The sequence below is a fragment of the Ruditapes philippinarum genome, unplaced genomic scaffold, assembly GCF_026571515.1.
Source record: "Ruditapes philippinarum isolate M1 unplaced genomic scaffold, ASM2657151v2 ctg614_1_1_1_1, whole genome shotgun sequence".
NCBI lineage: Eukaryota > Metazoa > Mollusca > Bivalvia > Venerida > Veneridae > Ruditapes > Ruditapes philippinarum.
Genome location: NW_026855959.1, coordinates 119044 through 137672, shown reverse-complemented (window position 1 = coordinate 137672; position 18629 = coordinate 119044). Strand labels below are relative to the sequence as shown.

The following is an 18629-nucleotide window of genomic DNA, read 5'->3' as shown; positions in this document are numbered from 1 at the left end:
TTTTGTCTTTTACGAAATTTTATTATACAAAGACTTTTTCATATAACAAATTCTTGGAACAAAAATACAGCAAGCACTGTCCAGGTAAAATATGTGTGCACAAGTTAAAAATCAGAAGAAGAAAAACAACAACAACATATTACAAAGAAATGTTGTAATTATACATTAAAAAGAAAACCAATCAAATTAAGGCAAAGGATTAACTTTTGAAAGAGCACAATTCAGAACAAGCTTTAACCCATAACCTAGCTGCTTGAGCTGAAAGATAAGTAACATAAAATATGATGTCAAGTGTACAGTGTATTGATTTATGCATAGCTGAAGACACTTGAAATTGAGTTACTTTAGAATTAAGAATATTTGGGTTTTTCCAGGCTTATACTGGGGTACAAACAAACTTTTAACAGATACAACAGTGTACATATATTGAAAGTAACACAACACTTTGATAACCTTATAGTGAATGGTTATACACCCTGAAGATATAGTGGTAAAACTTTGCTTGTACCTCCAGATAAGACGTGAAAACAAGAGGGCCATTATGGCCCTAGATCGCTCACCTGACCCATCAAACTCATCCAAACAAGTACCTAGACAAGCATTCTGACCAAGTCTCATGACAGGTGAGTCAAAAATGTGACCACTACAGTGTTAACAAGGATTATCCATATTTGAGCAGTGTGACCTAGTTTTTTACCCAGGTGACCCATATTCAAACTTGTCCTAGAAATCATCAAAACAAACTTTCACACCAATTTCCAGGATACTTGGATCAAAACAGTAGCAACTAGAGTGTTAACAAGATTTTTCTATTTTTAGCTCCGGTGACCTAGTTTCACATGCGATTTTGAACTCATCCGAGCAATTACCTAGACAAGCATCCTGACCAAGTTTGATGATAATTGAGTCAAAAATGTGACCACTAGAATGTTAACAAGGTTTTTCCATATTTGGGCGGTGTGACCTAGTTTTCATCCAAGATGACCCATGTTCGAACTTGACTTAGAAATCATCAAAACAAACTTTCAGACCAATTTACAGGATATTTGGATCAAAACAGTAGCCACTAGAGTGTTAACAAGATTTTTCTATGTTTAGCTCCTGTGACCTAGTTTTTCATCCCAGATGACCAATGTTCGAACTCATCCAAGCTATCAACTAGACAAACATCCTGACCAAGTTTGATGATGATTGAGGCAAAATAATTTGTGACCGCTAGAGTGTTAACAAGGTTTTTCTATTTTTAGCTCTTATGACCTAGTTTTTCATCCGAGATGACCCATGTTCAAACTCATCCGAGCTATCAACTAGATAAGCATCCTGACCAAGTTTGATGATGATTGAGGCAAAAATGTGACCCCTGGAGTGTTAACAAGGTTTTTCTATTTTTAGCTCAGGTGACCTAGTTTTTCATCCAGGATGACCCATGTTCAAACTCATCAAAGCTATCACCTAGACAAGCATCCTGACCAAGTTTGATGATGATTGAGGCAAAAATGTGACCACTAGTGTGTTAACAAAGTTTGTCTATTTTTAGCTCCGGTGACCTACTTTTTCATCCGAGATGACCTATGTTCGAACTCATCCGAGCTATCACCTAGACAAGCATCCTGACCAAGTTTGATGATGATTGAGGCAAAAATGTGACCGCTAGAGTGTTAACAAGGTTTTTCTATCTTTAGCTCAGGTGACCTATTTTTTCATCCAGGATTACCCATGTTCGAACTCATCCAAGCTATCACCTAGACAAGCATCTTGAACAAGTTTGATGATGATAGATGCAAAAATGTGACCGCTAGAGTGTTAACAAGGTTTTTCTATTTTTAGCTCCAGTGACCTAGTTTTTCATCCGAGATGACCCATGTTCGAACTCATCCGAGCTATCACCTAGACAAGCTTCCTGACAAAGTTTGATGATGATCGAGGCAAAAATGTGACCGCTGGAGTGTTAACAAGGTTTTTTCTATTTTTAACTCCAGTGACCTAGTTTTTCATCCCAGATGACCCATGTTCAAACTCATCCGAGCTATCACCTAGACAAGCATCCTGACCAAGTTTGATGATGATTGATGCAAAAATGTGACCGCTAGAGTGTTAACAAGGTTTTTCTATTTTTAGCTCGGGTGACCTACTTTTTCATCCGAGATGACCCATGTTCGAACTCATCCGAGCTATCACCTAGACAAACATCCTGACCAAGTTTGATGATGATTGCGGCAAAAATGTGACCTCTAGAGTGTTAACAAGGTTTTTCTATTTTTAGCTCTTGTGACCTAGTTTTTCATCCGAGATGACCCATGTTCGAACTCATCCGAGCTATCAACTAGATAAGCATCCTGACGGACAATCATCGATCCTAAAAGCTCACCCTGAGCATGCTCAGGTGAGCTAAAAAAACACAAAAATTATGAAGCTTTTTTTATATCTATTGCCCATGTTCTATTATAACAAATTTTGATTAAAATATACCTCACATTCCTACAAAAAATAATCTTCAACTGTACTACAACATGGAACAATTAAACAAATTTCATTACAAAACATTACTTTAAAGAAATGACATATGTATAAAATTAAATAAGTTATTTAATGAAGTTCAAACTTTGAAGGTGGTTCTCGCGGGAACTGGCAAGAAATGAAATAACCACAATATAAAGTTAATGTAGCATCAATACTTTTGAAAGAATAAAAAGCATATTATAGCACCTACCACCCCCTACTCCCATATGAAGACTCGAGGGACAGGCTCAAGTTACTTTAAAAAAATCATTATAGTGGATAACATGTGCATTTATTATCATAAAATAAACCATCTGATTAAACATTTACTATTTACAAACAACATAACATTTGGAAAAGGGTTTAAAATAGACTTAAAAAAAATGATATATATAGAAAAAAGGCCTAAATATGGTTCTGGTGTCCGGATTATTTCACTATCTGTCATCATTTTACTTCTTGTTTGTGATGTTTTTAGGAGTAAAAATATGGAATGACTGTGAAAACATTAAGAATAAATTATTTGATTGCTGATTCTGATTGTTTTAAGAAATATACATGTAGAACTTTTGTGGTAAAGTGATGAAGTGATAGTCAAGCTGAACGAGGAAAAAAATTTAAAATAGAAAGAACTGTAGTTTATATAAACAAAACGCCACTCTACAAACTCCATAATCTTACACTATGATTTATAACATAAATAGAACAAAATGCGCTTTAATAAACACAATGCTGCTTGATTTTTGAAATGGTTGTATTTTAATTTACACTCTATATCATGACCATGTGCCACTTTGATTAAGACATAGCAAAGTTTATTAACAGAAGATATTCATTTATTTCAAGTGAACACAGAGGACATTCCATACCAGGTATTCTTTATTTTACTTTAAAAAACAGACATTTTTGCAATGAATTAAAGTTTGTTAATTTTGCAATTCAACGATTTAAATAAAAATAAATGTTTGCTCAGTATTTCAGTATCATTTTAACAAAGCTTAAAAAATTGTTGAGCCTTGCCAATGAAATTAATTTTGCTTAATTTTGTTTTTTTGCAAAAATGTCTGATTTTATAGAATTTATACCTAAAAGCCTTGTTGAAGTAAAATATGAAAATATTCCCTGCAAAATAACACATTTGCCCTACAAACAAACAAATAGCTAAACTAACTAAACATATTTTCTTTTTCTGTTATATATGACCTTTAAACTGTGACAAAATTCCACAATAATGTTTTGATTTCTAAAAAGATCACAATCATGGTTTTAATTAACATAAAACATGAAATAAAGAGAATTATCTAAATCTACATTATGATCAATTGTAGCTCATTTAACACAAGCAAAATGCTACAAGCAAAACATTACAAAAATGTATAAAGCATATTTACAATAATTCTGTGACCACTTTGTTTTACATATCACCATCGTAATCGTAAATTTACAAATATTTCAGAATTCACAGGATTCACCATTTAGAAAGTGCAAAATTTAATAATCAGTTTCATCCAATGAGCATTTTTCCAACCGAGATCAAGATTTAATGTAAAAACATATGACAACCAGTCTGTAAATTACTCAAATATGATTGGTCAATTTTTAAACTTAAGTCTAGAAACCAATTAGATGTAGCCATTAACAGTCTGGTTTTCAATTTTATTTTTGAGTTTGATAAATAATAATCAACCTATTAGACGTTATGTGAAATAGAAATAGAAAAAAAATTCTTACAAAAAGAAGTAAAAGACACAAAATTAAAAGAAAAACAACAACAAAAAATCAAGAAAATTTCACACTAAGTGTGAATTTCTCATTTACTTTTTTTACAAACAACTAACACTAGCTTTATAAATGTACATCTAAACAACATCAAAACCTTCAAATTAAAAACAAAACAAAAAAAACAAAAAACTGCACATAAATTCATCACATTCAACAAAGTAACTTCAGTATTTTGGCAAGAAACTTTTGTGAGATTCAACAAAATGTGTATAACACAAATATCAAATATTTACAAAGCATCCTAACCTTACCATAAACCTTCTGTTTTATAACAATGACCAAATCTTTGATTGCTAGAAGCAAAAATAACTTGTGTATGCCATTAGTATAGAGTCAGACTAACGACTACATATGTGCAGTCTGAAAAATTGTTAGTTAACATATTGTTTCCATTTACAAGTCCATGGCCCGACCCTCTCAAAGCTAGCATTTTTTCAAAAGGGGGAAACAATCCAGTATCTTACCCTTAGCCTCCTGATGGCTAATTCTACTCATTCATCCAGGACAGATCAAGATCAGCCAGTACATCAATGCCATTGGATTATTTTCTTTTTGTTTTTTGCTCTTTTTTTTTTTAATTTTGAAAACAAAAGATGTTTCTTTTTTGTCCAGATTGAAAGATAGGCAAGTCCTTTTAAGAGAAGAAGTGAAGTGAGGGCTAAAGATAATGTTACAAAACCTATACTTGTACAGAAACAATGTATTATAACACGGAAGACTTTAAAAATCACATGAAAAGTCTTTGTATCCAATCATAAAATTGTGTACCTACATGTATATGCGGCATACACATGCAGTACACTTAACATTTAGTGTAACATTCAGTGAGAAAATAATAAATACAGTGAAAGCTGTGAACAAGGGTTATTTCCAGGGTTATCTTTTTTAGAGGTGGTCTTTTAATACAGGTGTGACTGTTTACACAAGCACAATCTTAAATGAACAATACATGTAACTTCCAGAGGTAGACAGTTTGTTCTGATAGTAAATACAAGTTCAACAATGGCTATTTGAAAAATGATTGCAACCTCACTATTTTGACAAAAGAGACACTTAACTGTTAACAATTAAGAATGTGTATGAATTGTGGGACAGGTACTTTGTTGTATGATGGATAAGGATGTGGTTTTGTGGATCAATATGCATGTTGTTTTGTGGATCAGGGTGTTGTTTTGTGGATCTAGGTGTTGTTTTGTGGATTAGAATTTTTGTTTGTGGATCATGGTGTTGTTTTGTGGGATCAGAATGTGTTTTGTATTTTTGTGAGTCAAGGTGTTTGTTGATTTTTGGATGTCTACACATTATCTAAGCTGATAGACACTGAGATTCCATGGTGAGTCTAACTGAAAAATGTAAAAATATTCTAATTATAATACATTCTAATCTGAAGCCATTATCAAAAAATGGCATTTTGATATGGAAAAAAGACAATTGAATGATAGAAGAAAAACTTGGCCTCTAATAAAACTCCTGACAAGACCACAACTTTCAGTAAAAACTAATTTTATCCATTATTGTTTCTGGTTGGGTTTGAAGTTTTCCCATGTGGTTTTGATTGTAAACAGCTTACATAATATTATGTAATGATCTTTTATTCATAATTAACTGACATATTTATTAAAGGTACTACACTGAGGCATTTTTTATTTTGACAAAACAAGGCTGAAAAAAAAATGTTTACTGTAAATGCTTTTCCTCTAATCGGGGTCAGAATTACACTCAATATAGATTTTCAGTTTTGAGTACCAGTGTAATGTCTTCATCATCTTCTTCATATGTTTCTGTTTGAAGTGTTCACAGATCTTTTAATTTTGTGTTTTTATTATTATTTGGACCTCAGTGGAGTTCCTTTAAACATCCCAAGAAAAAAAAGAGAGTATTTCAATAATATTATGATACATTGTATATAAAAAAAACATCCCATGATCACAGTCAGTTTTTAAAATACCACCATCATACAATAAGCATCAACAGATTATGTCATTTATAATTTCAGTTTGTAAAAACATAATAATGTACGAGCAAAACAATTTTCACATAAAACTTAACGGCTCATACAGTTTAGTTTCATAATCCAGAATTTCCATATAATTCAACTTTTACACATCATCATAAAATAAAATAGTTCTACTACAAGTTATTCCCTATAAATTGTTAATATGTTTTACCAAAATGAAACCAAAATATGACAAAAAACTAAAACCTAAAAATATTAAGTATAATTTAACAACAGCAATTCAATGTTGTTGCAAACAAAGCTTTGAACACATCAGGTTTGGTCCCTTCTTAAAAAAAAAAATCAGCAAATATACATTGGTTTTATATATTATATTGCAATAAAAATGCAATTTTACAAACAATCTATTGGTCCCATTTATAAATGAATATTAAATAACATATTTCTACATATAATTCAATGGAATCCATAGGTATATCATTTCGATAACAAAATTTGCTTTTGTTGTGTAATTAATTTATATTTATCCAATAACAAAAAAATTCACATATAAATCAATGGGTGCTGATATTAATTCAAATACATAAATATTTACATATTATTCAATCGTCTGTTATTTTTTTTTTTTTAAAAAAGCAAAAACAAAAAACATTCACATACAAAGGGACATTTAAATGGTCCCTTGTATTATAAAAAAACAAAAAAAAAACAAAAAACTTTTCACATATAATTCAATAGTCTCTTAAAATTATTTATAGAATTTTCACATATATAATTTATGGTCCAGTATATTATTTTGCAAAACATATAATTCAATGGTCCCTTTCATTTTTCAACAAATGCAATTTTTACATATAATTCAATAGTCTCTTATATAATGTTGGACATATTTTTCACACAAATATAAATCATAAATCTATGTTATTTTATGTATCTTTGTAAAACAGCAATATGTAGAAAATGTATAAAGTAGCGAATGCATTAATAAGATGGGAATGTATAACTAGTAAGTAGTGAGCGAATGACTAAATGCATAAAGTAGTAATGATTGCATTAAAGGGACTCCACTGATGGAAATGAAAATATTATTACAGATTTGTGTACCATTTGATGTAGGTCTCTTTCAGGTCATTCTCTCATCCTGTTTTTCCAGAATCATTACTTTCATAGAGCAAAATGACCCAAAACAAAAAAAAACATTACAATTTTCTTCAGGATAAAGATCACACATTTATTCTTTTATTGAATCAATGTTTAGTCTGAGCATATTTCTTTCTTATCCCTTGAACATAATATGAGCCATGTCATGATAAAACCAACATAATGTGTTTGCGACCAGCCTGGATCCAGACCAGCCTGCGCATCTGCGCAGTCTGATCAGGATCCATGCTGGTCGCCATCAGTTTCTCTACTTGTTGTAGGGTTTCTAAGCGAACAGCATGGATCCTGATCAGACTGTGCGGATGCGCAGGCTGGTCTGGATCCATGCTGGTCGCAAACCCATCATGTTGGTTTTGTCATGACACGGCTCATATTTCCATTTTAGAGTGTTTCACTTGCTCTATGCAATAATTTCAACTCTCATGATTCTAGGCTTTTTGACTTCAGTGGAGCTCCTTCAAGAAGTGAATGTTTTAAGTAAAATATAAGTAGTGAATGTAATAAGTAGTTAATCTATGTAAATATGTACTAGCACAATTATTTCTGGCAATTTATAAAATTACCACATCCCTTGAAAACAACTAGAATCACCATCATCAATAAACTGGAACGTTTTACTAAACACAAATGTAATGTATTAGTCATTGAATTTATACTGTTTTTTTTTAACATTACTTTTCTTTAAATCTTTGCATTTTAGCAGTTGATTCACCAGTATTGAGTCAAGCCATTACATACACAATTAAATTGTAAGTCTGCCCAGACTCTATACTGATAAAGTGACTTTTAGCCTAAAGTGTAAAAGGTGTGTAATATGAATCAATTCCATTCATGCAAATAAACAAAACATAGCACGAAGGAAACAATAACAGCAAAATTGCTACTGTTTCTTTCAAATGTTGAACACAGATTACTAGTTCTTTTCTAAACTGCATATCTTTAGCTTTGATTTTATCAAGTGTTAAATATCCCTATCTTTATTGGAGCAGGGATGATTTTACATAGCAGTGTCGACTTTAAATCTGTTAGATTTACTCGGCGTATCTGTACTACTACAAGAATGAGTCCGTTCCCTCATCAAATCACCGTTGCCCGCTTTCTGAAGGTCGGGGTCAGAACCGAACCGGGACATTGTACTCTCCGGTGGAGGGGTCCAGGCTCGTGGTCTCTGCTTCCAGCGATTCAGTCTGGTTGGAATGGCAAACATGGAGCTTGGTTGTAATACATACCTGAAAACAGACAAAGATATGAAAGTAAACAAGAGATTTAAGTGAGTCATTGTGTACAACTATTCTCATCACTTTATTATAAATGCCTGGATAATGCATAACAATATAGGACTAAAATATCAGAATACAAATTGAAAAACAAACAGCTACAGTAGGCCTTAGGTATGTCAAAGTTGGAGGGACATGGGTAAAAATTTCGACACATCCCGACTTCGACTCAAGAATTGAAGGACATTGACCTATTTATGATAAATTGTACTCAAATTATTCCATACGGACCATGAAAAAACTTCAACACATTGAAAAATATGACACATAAAATTTTTGACTCGTGTATAAGCTTTTATAAAGAACATATAGGGGGTAAAACAGGGACTTTCAATTTACTTCGACACATCAAAAAAAAAATTGACTAATCAAAGTTTGACTCATAGAAGTTCTACTGTATATGGAAATGGATTCTGGCCAGACTCTTTGCTGGAAGAACAGGCCTGACATTTTTACTCCTAAAGTTGAGAGGTTTTTAATAAATATATCAAATGTATACTTACACCAAGTCTCCAGTTCGAAGTTTTCGTTTGGGTGATGGGTTGAGTATTACATAGGAAATGTCATTCTTCTTGTACTCCATATCACCTGTAATATACATAACAACAAATGTGACAGACCATTGTGAAAACTTACTGTATTTACTGATGGCCTCACTTATAAGACAGGATCCAAATTGTACACACTAAAAGACAGGATCCAAATTTTACACACTAAAAGACAGGATCCAAATTTTACACACTAAAAGACAGGATCCAAATTTTACACACTAAAAGACAGGATCCAAATTTTACACACTAAAAGACAGGATCCAAATTTTACACACTAAAAGACAGGATCCATATTTTACACACTAAAAGACAGGATCCATATTTTACACACTAAAAGACAGGATCCATATTTTACACACTAAAAGACAGGATCCATATTTTACACACTAAAAAGACAGAATCCAAAAGTTACTCACTAAAATTGCAAGTACTTTGCCCTGTCTCTCATATTTCTTTTATTATGAATAGCTTAAATACCAGGATTATTGTATAAGACCTCATAATTGAATGTAGAAGGCAAATAAATACTGGTGAAAAGGGAAATAACTGTGACAATCAGAATAAGGATTATAAAATGTCTGGAATTTATATCAATATTTACTTAATGTATATACAAACATGAATGTCAATAAAGAAACTGTCAGGATTACATGTACTTATCTAAGAAATGATTCATTTTAATGTCTAATTTATAAACAGAGTATACTCAGTATAGCAATATTAATTGAGTATTTGTATTCACTTCAATATGCTCTTAGCCCCAATATATAATTTCACCCATTTTCTGGAAGACAATTTGAAGATATGACACTGTTTAAAGACCTATTATGCCTCACAAATGCTTTCATTTTATTGTATCGAAATTGTTTTAATTTTTGTGTACTTTTATAGTATCCAAAGAGTTACACATTGGCCAATTATTTCATCTTTTGCATTTTGGCCATAAATACAGATTTAATGTATTAGTGTTTTGTAAGAAAGTAAAAATACTACATGTACTTATATTTTGCTACTTTGAAAAAAAAACTGTTCACATTTATCGCTAATTTTTTCATATAACAAACATCTTACATACTTCAAAACCATTATTTTAAACATTACAAAATTCATGTTTGCCTTTTTTTAAAGAAGGCATAATGTATCTTTATGAAATGTTTGAGTTGCACATGGGAGAATAACTTGCCCAGTTTTGTGCTTAATGAAATTTAACAATCTAAAACTATCAGTTTTCTTTTGGATGACCTAATTTACATTTGAAATATTCATGACTTTCAAAATATACACAGTAACTTACAGTAATCATTGACAGATAGATCCAGGCTCTTCATACGGTTTTTGATCAGATCCGAGATATCTTCTCTTTCTGGGTTCTGATTGTTCCAGTTTTTCTGTATGTTAATTTGACTCGACACTTTACGTGGGTCTTGATGCATTCTTAGTTTCTTCGGAGAAGGGGCTCCCTCGATTTTGTTGTTATTTTGTTGAGCCTGCAGAGAAAGACATAAGAAATAAGAGGGGCCACAAAAAATGCATTAATTAGTCAATAGTTCAAAATCCTTTTCCGAATTTTTTTTTTCACACACTATTTTGGAAAATTATTGGAAACTGAAAACCTAGTTTAATCTAACTTTTATCTCTATCCTAAACATTTCCAGAGCCAGACAATGAATTACCCTGAATGTTAGCAATCTTTCTGTCCTGCTGTAATATCTGAACTTCTCTTTATATTCTGTCAAAATATTCAGTGTACTCTCAAGATATTCAGTGTCAAAGTACTGAAAACAAACAGAATGGCCTCAGAATTACCACAACTTCTTTTAAAGAGTTAAGATAAACCTGTCACTTTTGTTGAGTATGCGCTGCTGCTTTAGATATGTGCTGACTGATTCAGACGTAAACTGGTTATAGTTACCACAGTTTCTGTAGTATATTGGCTGACTGATTTAGATGTAGACTTAGGTTAGACTTACCACAGTTTCTGTAGCATATGGGCTGACAGGTTTAGTTGTAGCCTGGTTATCTGTTCTATATAAAGCTATGGGGATTTCCCCAGTTGTTGAACACAATGCATGGTACAATTCTCCGTAAGTCCTATACCTGGCCAGAGTGGTTCTCTTCATTCGTATCTGTAAAAATAATAATATAACTGATTTAAATTTCATATAACTGATCACTACACTTTCTTTCTTTACATTTGTTTCTTACATGATTCTTGTTATTTAATTCTTAAACAAATACCTTGCTTTTGTCAGCAAAATAACGAATAATATAATTCTTTTGTATGCCCATCGCCAATCAAGCATTGTTCTTGGGGGATCTGGCTATCTTTAAAAATTCTTGGAAAAAGACCATTCCTGGCTGGATATAAACATTTGTTAAATTTTATGCAATTAACATACTTTATTTGAGCACAACTTGCTTTCAGAAATTCCCTCTCTCTTTTAAAGTGATGGGAAAAGTTCACCCCTCTCTTTGAATTTCTAGAATAAACACTTGAGGGGCAAGTGATATCATGTAAACAACCATAACCACTTGGCCATGAACACCCCTCATTATGTTATACTGCTAAAATTATCATTTAAATACCTTTGACTTATAATGCACTCATGAAATATGGTAACTGTCTTCACATCTGAACTCATATATCAAACCCTAGAACAGTATATATCTCAACTGGACTTGTTCATCTGTCAGTCTGGATTCACCATTTCTAGGGAGAACTTCAAATTATTTAATAAGTACTTGCAGACAGCAGCCAATCTTGGTCTGCAATGGTCACATGGGTAGAACCTATTGCCAACAGCAAGCCTCATGATAATCTATTTTCTCTTAAATTTTACAAATAATTACTGAATTCACTGAGAAAACAAGGTTGTAAACAAAAAGTTAAATTAAGTTATAAATAATATTGTTCCATACTTACACTAGAGAGATGTCCAGAGTTTTCCTCAGCATCTATGCCTAACAGAAGTCTCACAAATGTTATAAGGTACCCCTTCACGAAGGTCTGTAAATTAGAAAAAACATGACAAATGAAACGCGACAATTGAGATATTCTAAATAATAAGAAGGCTAAATCTTAATATCCATATCATCGATGGGTGCAACCCATGCTGCTTAAACAAAGAAAAAACCTAGGATGAACAAGAGGGCAATGATTGCACAAATTTGCTCACCTTTTAAATGTCATAAAATCTTCAAGACACAGGTAGGTTATTTGGGTCACTTTCAAAGATATCCCCGGTAAAATTGGGAGATTACACACTAATATGAAGTTTACCAGTGAACAAAACTTGAAAACACAGCATTTTTTTTTTCTAAAGTTGGTCATTAACTTATCATTTTGATATGGGCAAAAACAATGAAGATGAAACATTCTGTGTAGACTGTCACGATTATTTCTGTATCAATTGTGTCAAAATACACAGTCAGGTGCCTTTATGTGCTGGTCACAAGTTGCTGGACAAATCTCAAGTCCAGTCAGGAACCAGTAAAGGTCTGCCGAGGGCACCAGCAGAGAGATGTGACAGACACAGTCATAAACACACTGATATGTACTGTCTGAACCACAATAATGTTGGCTGTTCTACATGTTTGCAATAAAGCACAGGTAACATTTCATATCATATGTAATTTGTTTTGTTTTTGTTCGCTTATTCTTGTACCACATGACCTTTTCTGTGATCGTGATCTGCATGGGTAGACAACCAAATAATCCATATAAAAGATGGTCCTAATATTTTATTTCCTGCCACTTTTTTTTATTTTTCATTATTTTTTATAGGCAGACAACCACATATGACATAACCAATTCAAAAGATGGCCAATTTTTTATTTTTTGTCGTAACTTTTTTTGATGTTTTATTACTTTTTAAAGAATAAAGTATAGTGCCTGCTCTTTCTACTAAGGACCCTATACAAAGAATGTTTCCTGGAAAAAAAAAAACTTATTTTCATAAAGTGAAATGCATGAATATCTGATTGTTCAAACACCATGTTTCACTTTCTGTAAAAAAGAACAGGATTTTCCCCTAAAACATTTTATTCATATGTTTCCCAATAGAATCAGAGGGTTCTAATCGAAACAACTAAAATACTTAATAGGTTATGGAAGAAAATAAAAACTGGACTGATGATTGTATAGGTTTTATGCCCCACGCAGATTATAAAATGTTGCATGGTATAGGCACCTTGATTATAACAATTATTTTATAATTTTATAATTATGTTCATCACAAAATATCTTACACATCTGACTGTAATAAATATACTACAAGTAAACATTTTGCATTAAATGTCTAAATCCTCTTGGGGAGGGCTGATCGCTCATGTTGTAAGAACTTAGGCGCAACCCTTTTGCTATTCATAATTTCAAAAACTAGTTGTTTCTGTGTATAATCAACATGTATATATTAGCAATATAAAATATGATTAAATCAAATCTCTTTACAGATCATGTAAGGACATATTCTACATACCAGACTTTGTCAAAAACAACACTTACCAAGTAGCTACAACAGACATTCAAACAAAACTAAAAGCATTAGTTAAGACCCTTGCAGAACAAGCTGATCCATTCAAACAAGACAAACAAAGGCTGCTTACCAGAAAATCACAGTTACTGGCTGATAACAGAAAATTTCGACAAGAAATAAATGACCAACTTGATAAGTTGGAGAAAAGTTCTATAGATGAGATAGAAGATAAAGTCAAATGTCTTGAAGATAAGATTGAAGATGGTCTCAAACAGCTACAAGCAATTAAAACCAGGGTTACCTCAGCCAGTGATAAATTAACACTTCCTAACAAAAATACAGCTGAAGTGTTTGTCTATTTAAAGATGGGGGAAGATGCTGCAAATGCTGCCAACAAATGTATAGCAGATGGTACAATCAAGAGTACACTGGACAACTTAAAGTTTCAACCTGATGGAAGAATTCTTGCACAGCTAGAACAAAAGAACTTCCTGGCTACACTTACTGAGAAACCTAAATATAATTCTAGCAGTTTACTTCAGATTAAAGGAAAACAATCACATTATATAAAAGATAAATAATTTAAAGCTAAGATATCTGACAGTTTTGCCTGCTATACTCAAGATGGTACAATAATTATAGCATGCTACAGCAGCAGCACACTTAGACATTACAGCAGATATAGCTACACTTTTATAGACTACTGCGATCTACCTGGAGATTGTCCAAATCAAGTGTGTAGCATTAATAAAACGCAATTAGCAGTAATGTTAGTTTTTCATAAAAGAGTTATTTTCATTTCTTCAGAAGGACAAATGAAAACTACACAAACATTGACCACTGATTTTTACTGCCATGGTCTAGCATACACAAATAATCATTTATATATATCAGTCCTTGAGATAGTATATAATTATGTATACAGCTTAGACAGTTCAGTATGGTTAGATCGGGACAACAACTGGTCAGTGACATATACAGTTTAGCTGTCAGTAAGGATGGTACAAGGATTTATGTTGCTGACTTATATAATGGACTGACAGTACTGGACAACAACGGTCATGTTGTTTCAACATTTAATGGTGAACAATTAAATGGGGTAAATTGTTGTCACTGAAGCAGGTAGTGTGCTGGTATCTGGATATGACTCCAATAATGTGTTACAGTTTACATGTGATGGTGAGCTGATAGGAGAGGTTATAAAAGCTGACAGAGTTAAAGGAGGGACTGTTTCAGTGTGTTGTAATCAACAAATGTATAAAATATGTATAACAAGGTGAGGACAAGTTTGAAGTGTATGATATCTAATCAGTATAACAAATGATGAAAAGTCACAATTATCATCGTGGTGTATTCAAAAAATATTCTAAATCAATCAAAATAGAATCTAAAGAGACATAAAAAAAAATGAAACTTGCTATACAGTGTGTTTTTATTACAGTCAGTTATAAAAAGGGGATTGAACAGTTTCAGTGGTCTTTTAACAGAACAATTTCTAATTGAAATTTAAACAACATTGCACAGGATAAAACTTTTCATTTCCAAAGAAAAGTCAGACTTTTTATTTCTTTCATTCATATTATGACTTTGTATAAATATATTCGCAAGTTTAGATAACTCATTATCTTACCTTACAAGAATAGTGAAGGAGATTTTGTAACGTTTTTCTTATATCAGTCTATATAAAATTAAGTGACACCTGGGGTGGATGGGGTGGGGTCAACCAAAGGTCATGATTAAAACAAACATGGTAAAAATCCAATGAACAATCTTCCTTCCAAACTCTTGGCCTAAATGGATGATGCCAAGACTTTTTAATTTTCCGCCACAAGACTCAGAAATCCAGTGACCCTCACATGGGCCTATATTTATCACAAGGGATGTAACAAAGGAAAAGATCCATAGTTTTACGGTAATGCAGGGACTAGTAATTCAGATTGCATGTTTTAGTCTTCTACTCCTTCACTAACAATATTTATGATTTTTCTGATGAAACCTTAAAACTCCAGGTTTTGTGCAACAGTGCTCTACACTGGCATGTAAAAGAACCAGGGCCAACTCTGAAATGGGGCAACTTTTACATCATGTGCCATAAGATAAGAAAATTGTGCAGCCTGACAAGGGCTTGAACCTGGGTGGCTCTACTGACTGAGCTATCCTGTCATTTACAACATCTTCTTGTTCGAAATTTTATTTTCTCCTTGTCCAGCAATCGAATGAGTGACCCCTGGATTACAATCGGATAGACAGTTAATGACACTAAATGTTCACCATGAGTACCATGTGATCTGGTAAGCTAGATATTTATCTTAACTTTACTGACCGTGACACTATTCACAGCAGACTCAAGACAACTGTTTATGTCAATGCAGGTAGTTTGTATCATATACTAAACATATGCATTTTTAGTAATTATTCCATACATTCATTTGAAGGCTTTATGTGAAGAAGAGAGAAAACGAATTTGACCTTTGTGCATTATTTCAGGCATTTAAGTGAGTACCTGAGCATAACCAGTTATCTTCGGTAAGCTAGCTGGATAGCTTTCTCACATGAAAGAATTCCCTAGACAGAAATTATCACAAAAGGTTACCTGGTACAGTAGTGTATCCAACATACTGGCACTGAATACCTGACCAGCAGCAAATGGAAGACGGAATATATGACTCAAATTAGACGTCATACTGGACTTTAATTTCTGAAAATAACAGAAAATACAAAATTGCTGCATGTTGACAGAGTAAATTCAGAATATAGCATCATAAACTAGGATATAACAGAAGAATCTGTCATACAGCTATCGTAATCACGGCTGAAAATGGTGTAGAAATATATATATATATATATATATATATATATATATAAATATATATGAGTTTCGACTTACTGATGGTAAAATATTTTCAAACTATGTAAAAAATTAAAGACAATGAAAAAATTGACTACTCATTGTTCAACACATAAAAGTTCTACTGTATAACCGTATCTTGATCTTGGAATTTTTATTTCACTGATTGAATGTATATAGGGCAGGTGTGTACCAGACCTGCCTTTGCACCCAGTTGTAAGCCCACCAAGCACCAATAAACAGCTTTACTAAGACACTCTAACAAAGACATTTTCATTACATTCCTATCCATATTTATTTAACGGGCAGTTGGAGTCAGCTGCATTGAAAGCCTTTTAAGTAAAATGAAAATACATACCCTTTCAAGTCCCGATATTTTTTGTGAGTATTCATCGTGGGCTCGGAAATGCATAAACCTCATGTTGGACGCCTGATTTAATTCTGTTATAATGTTGGCATTTGGGAATAACCTAATGATGATAAAGGAATAAAAAGATATTGAAAATCTTTTTTGTTTCAATCTGGTATTGTATGGTTAGATAGTATATCATAAAATTATCATTTCTTGTACGGGCATATTCAAGTGAATTGGTCTAAAATGGGCACATTTTCAATAAATATTTCAAATATTGATAAAAACAATAGAAAAATTTTACATAGACATTCTTAAGAAATATTTCTTGAAAATTAAAAAATGAATGTAGATGGATTTTATATAGGTTTAGAATGGACAAATATATGAATAATAATAATACATTGTTCTTGAACATTTTACTATCTGTTATATAAAGATATGTCATATTGGATCATGTATAGATAGATCTCTTAACTTATCAGCAACATCCATATAAATTATATAATGTTAATACATAATCATCCATAGAAGGCTACACCTTATAGTACTAAATACTATCAACATAATTATTTACAGTATTTCAGACTTTCTATTACAGACCAACTCACTTTAAAATATACCGAATAACAATAAAACATCTCCAAGACATTGATGTGTATTGCAAATAGCACTTGTCACTTTTAAAACAATCCTCTTATACGCCCACTTAGCTCAAAAGGGAGAAAATCAGATTAGTAATCCAGTGGTTAATTTGTCTGTGACAATTGAAAGCCAGCTAGGTGGATTGACAGCTATGATTTTAACAAATAATAATTGGCATAAAAAAAAAAACAGAAAAACAAACTTGCTTAAAACAGATGAATCATTTGTGAAAAATTACATATTTTTTTTTATTTAGTACATGGTTTTTTGTGAACAGATTTTGGACTGTAATGTTAGAAAAAAATTAAAAACCTTTGTAAACAGTTTTCCGTATGAAATATTTGCCCAGCAAGCAGTAATTCCAATGCATCAATCCCTTACATAAATGTAACAAATATTACTAACTTAAATATTGTTTGTACAGCAACAATAGTTTCAGCATCAGCTAGTGTATCCTCACACTCTATATCACCTTCCTCTTTGTTCACAACCACAAGATGTGATGCCTTGTTTATACCCGCCTTCAGTAAGTCATCAACACTGAAAATATCAACATAACATATGACACAAAAATTTAAATTATATGATAACTACAAGAATTAGACACCTTTTTTTATACCCACATGTCAAAACAACAAGACATAATGCAAAACATTTTCAATTTTTCCCGAGCTTTGAGAAACACCAGGCATTATTCTAGGCACAAACGGGCACCTGAGTAGAACCACTAATGTTCGGTAAGCTAGTTGGAAAGCTTCCTCACATAAAAGAATCCAATGTCCCTGTCAGGATTCGAACCCACAGCGGTGGCAGGCAAGCGGTTTGAAGACAATGAACTTAACCACTTGACCATGAATGCACACCTTTACCTTTACAGTAAGAAGGGGAATCAAAAGCACTGCTTTGTGCATAGTCTCAAGAACAACTCAGCACCTGGATCTAAACACCACCTTAATACATAATGGTTCACTCTAAACCTGCTTAATTTGTGTAATGGATTAGTCTTTATATTAATTTGGAACAGTCCATTTGAAGTTTTAGGGATTTCAGTATCCAAATACAAAAATTGTGCCAACAGCAGT

General features: G+C 32.4%; 1 protein-coding gene across 12 annotated transcripts in view; it reads right to left on the bottom strand.

Annotated features, from left to right (window-relative positions):
* LOC132744953 (potassium channel subfamily T member 2-like) overlaps positions 1 to 18629 on the bottom strand; it is a 106636-nt gene continuing 88007 nt past the window's right edge. For all 12 annotated transcript variants that reach the window (XM_060733750.1, XM_060733753.1, XM_060733748.1 and 9 more), the window contains 8 exons: positions 17953 to 18087; positions 16909 to 17020; positions 16296 to 16400; positions 12151 to 12234; positions 11198 to 11353; positions 10522 to 10714; positions 9180 to 9264; positions 1 to 8628 (listed from right to left, as the gene is read on the bottom strand). In XM_060733750.1, coding sequence (XP_060589733.1) covers positions 8397 to 8628; positions 9180 to 9264; positions 10522 to 10714; positions 11198 to 11353; positions 12151 to 12234; positions 16296 to 16400; positions 16909 to 17020; positions 17953 to 18087 — 1102 coding nt within the window. In that variant the 3' untranslated portion in view covers positions 1 to 8396. The remainder of the gene's footprint in view (positions 8629 to 9179; positions 9265 to 10521; positions 10715 to 11197; positions 11354 to 12150; positions 12235 to 16295; positions 16401 to 16908; positions 17021 to 17952; positions 18088 to 18629) is intronic.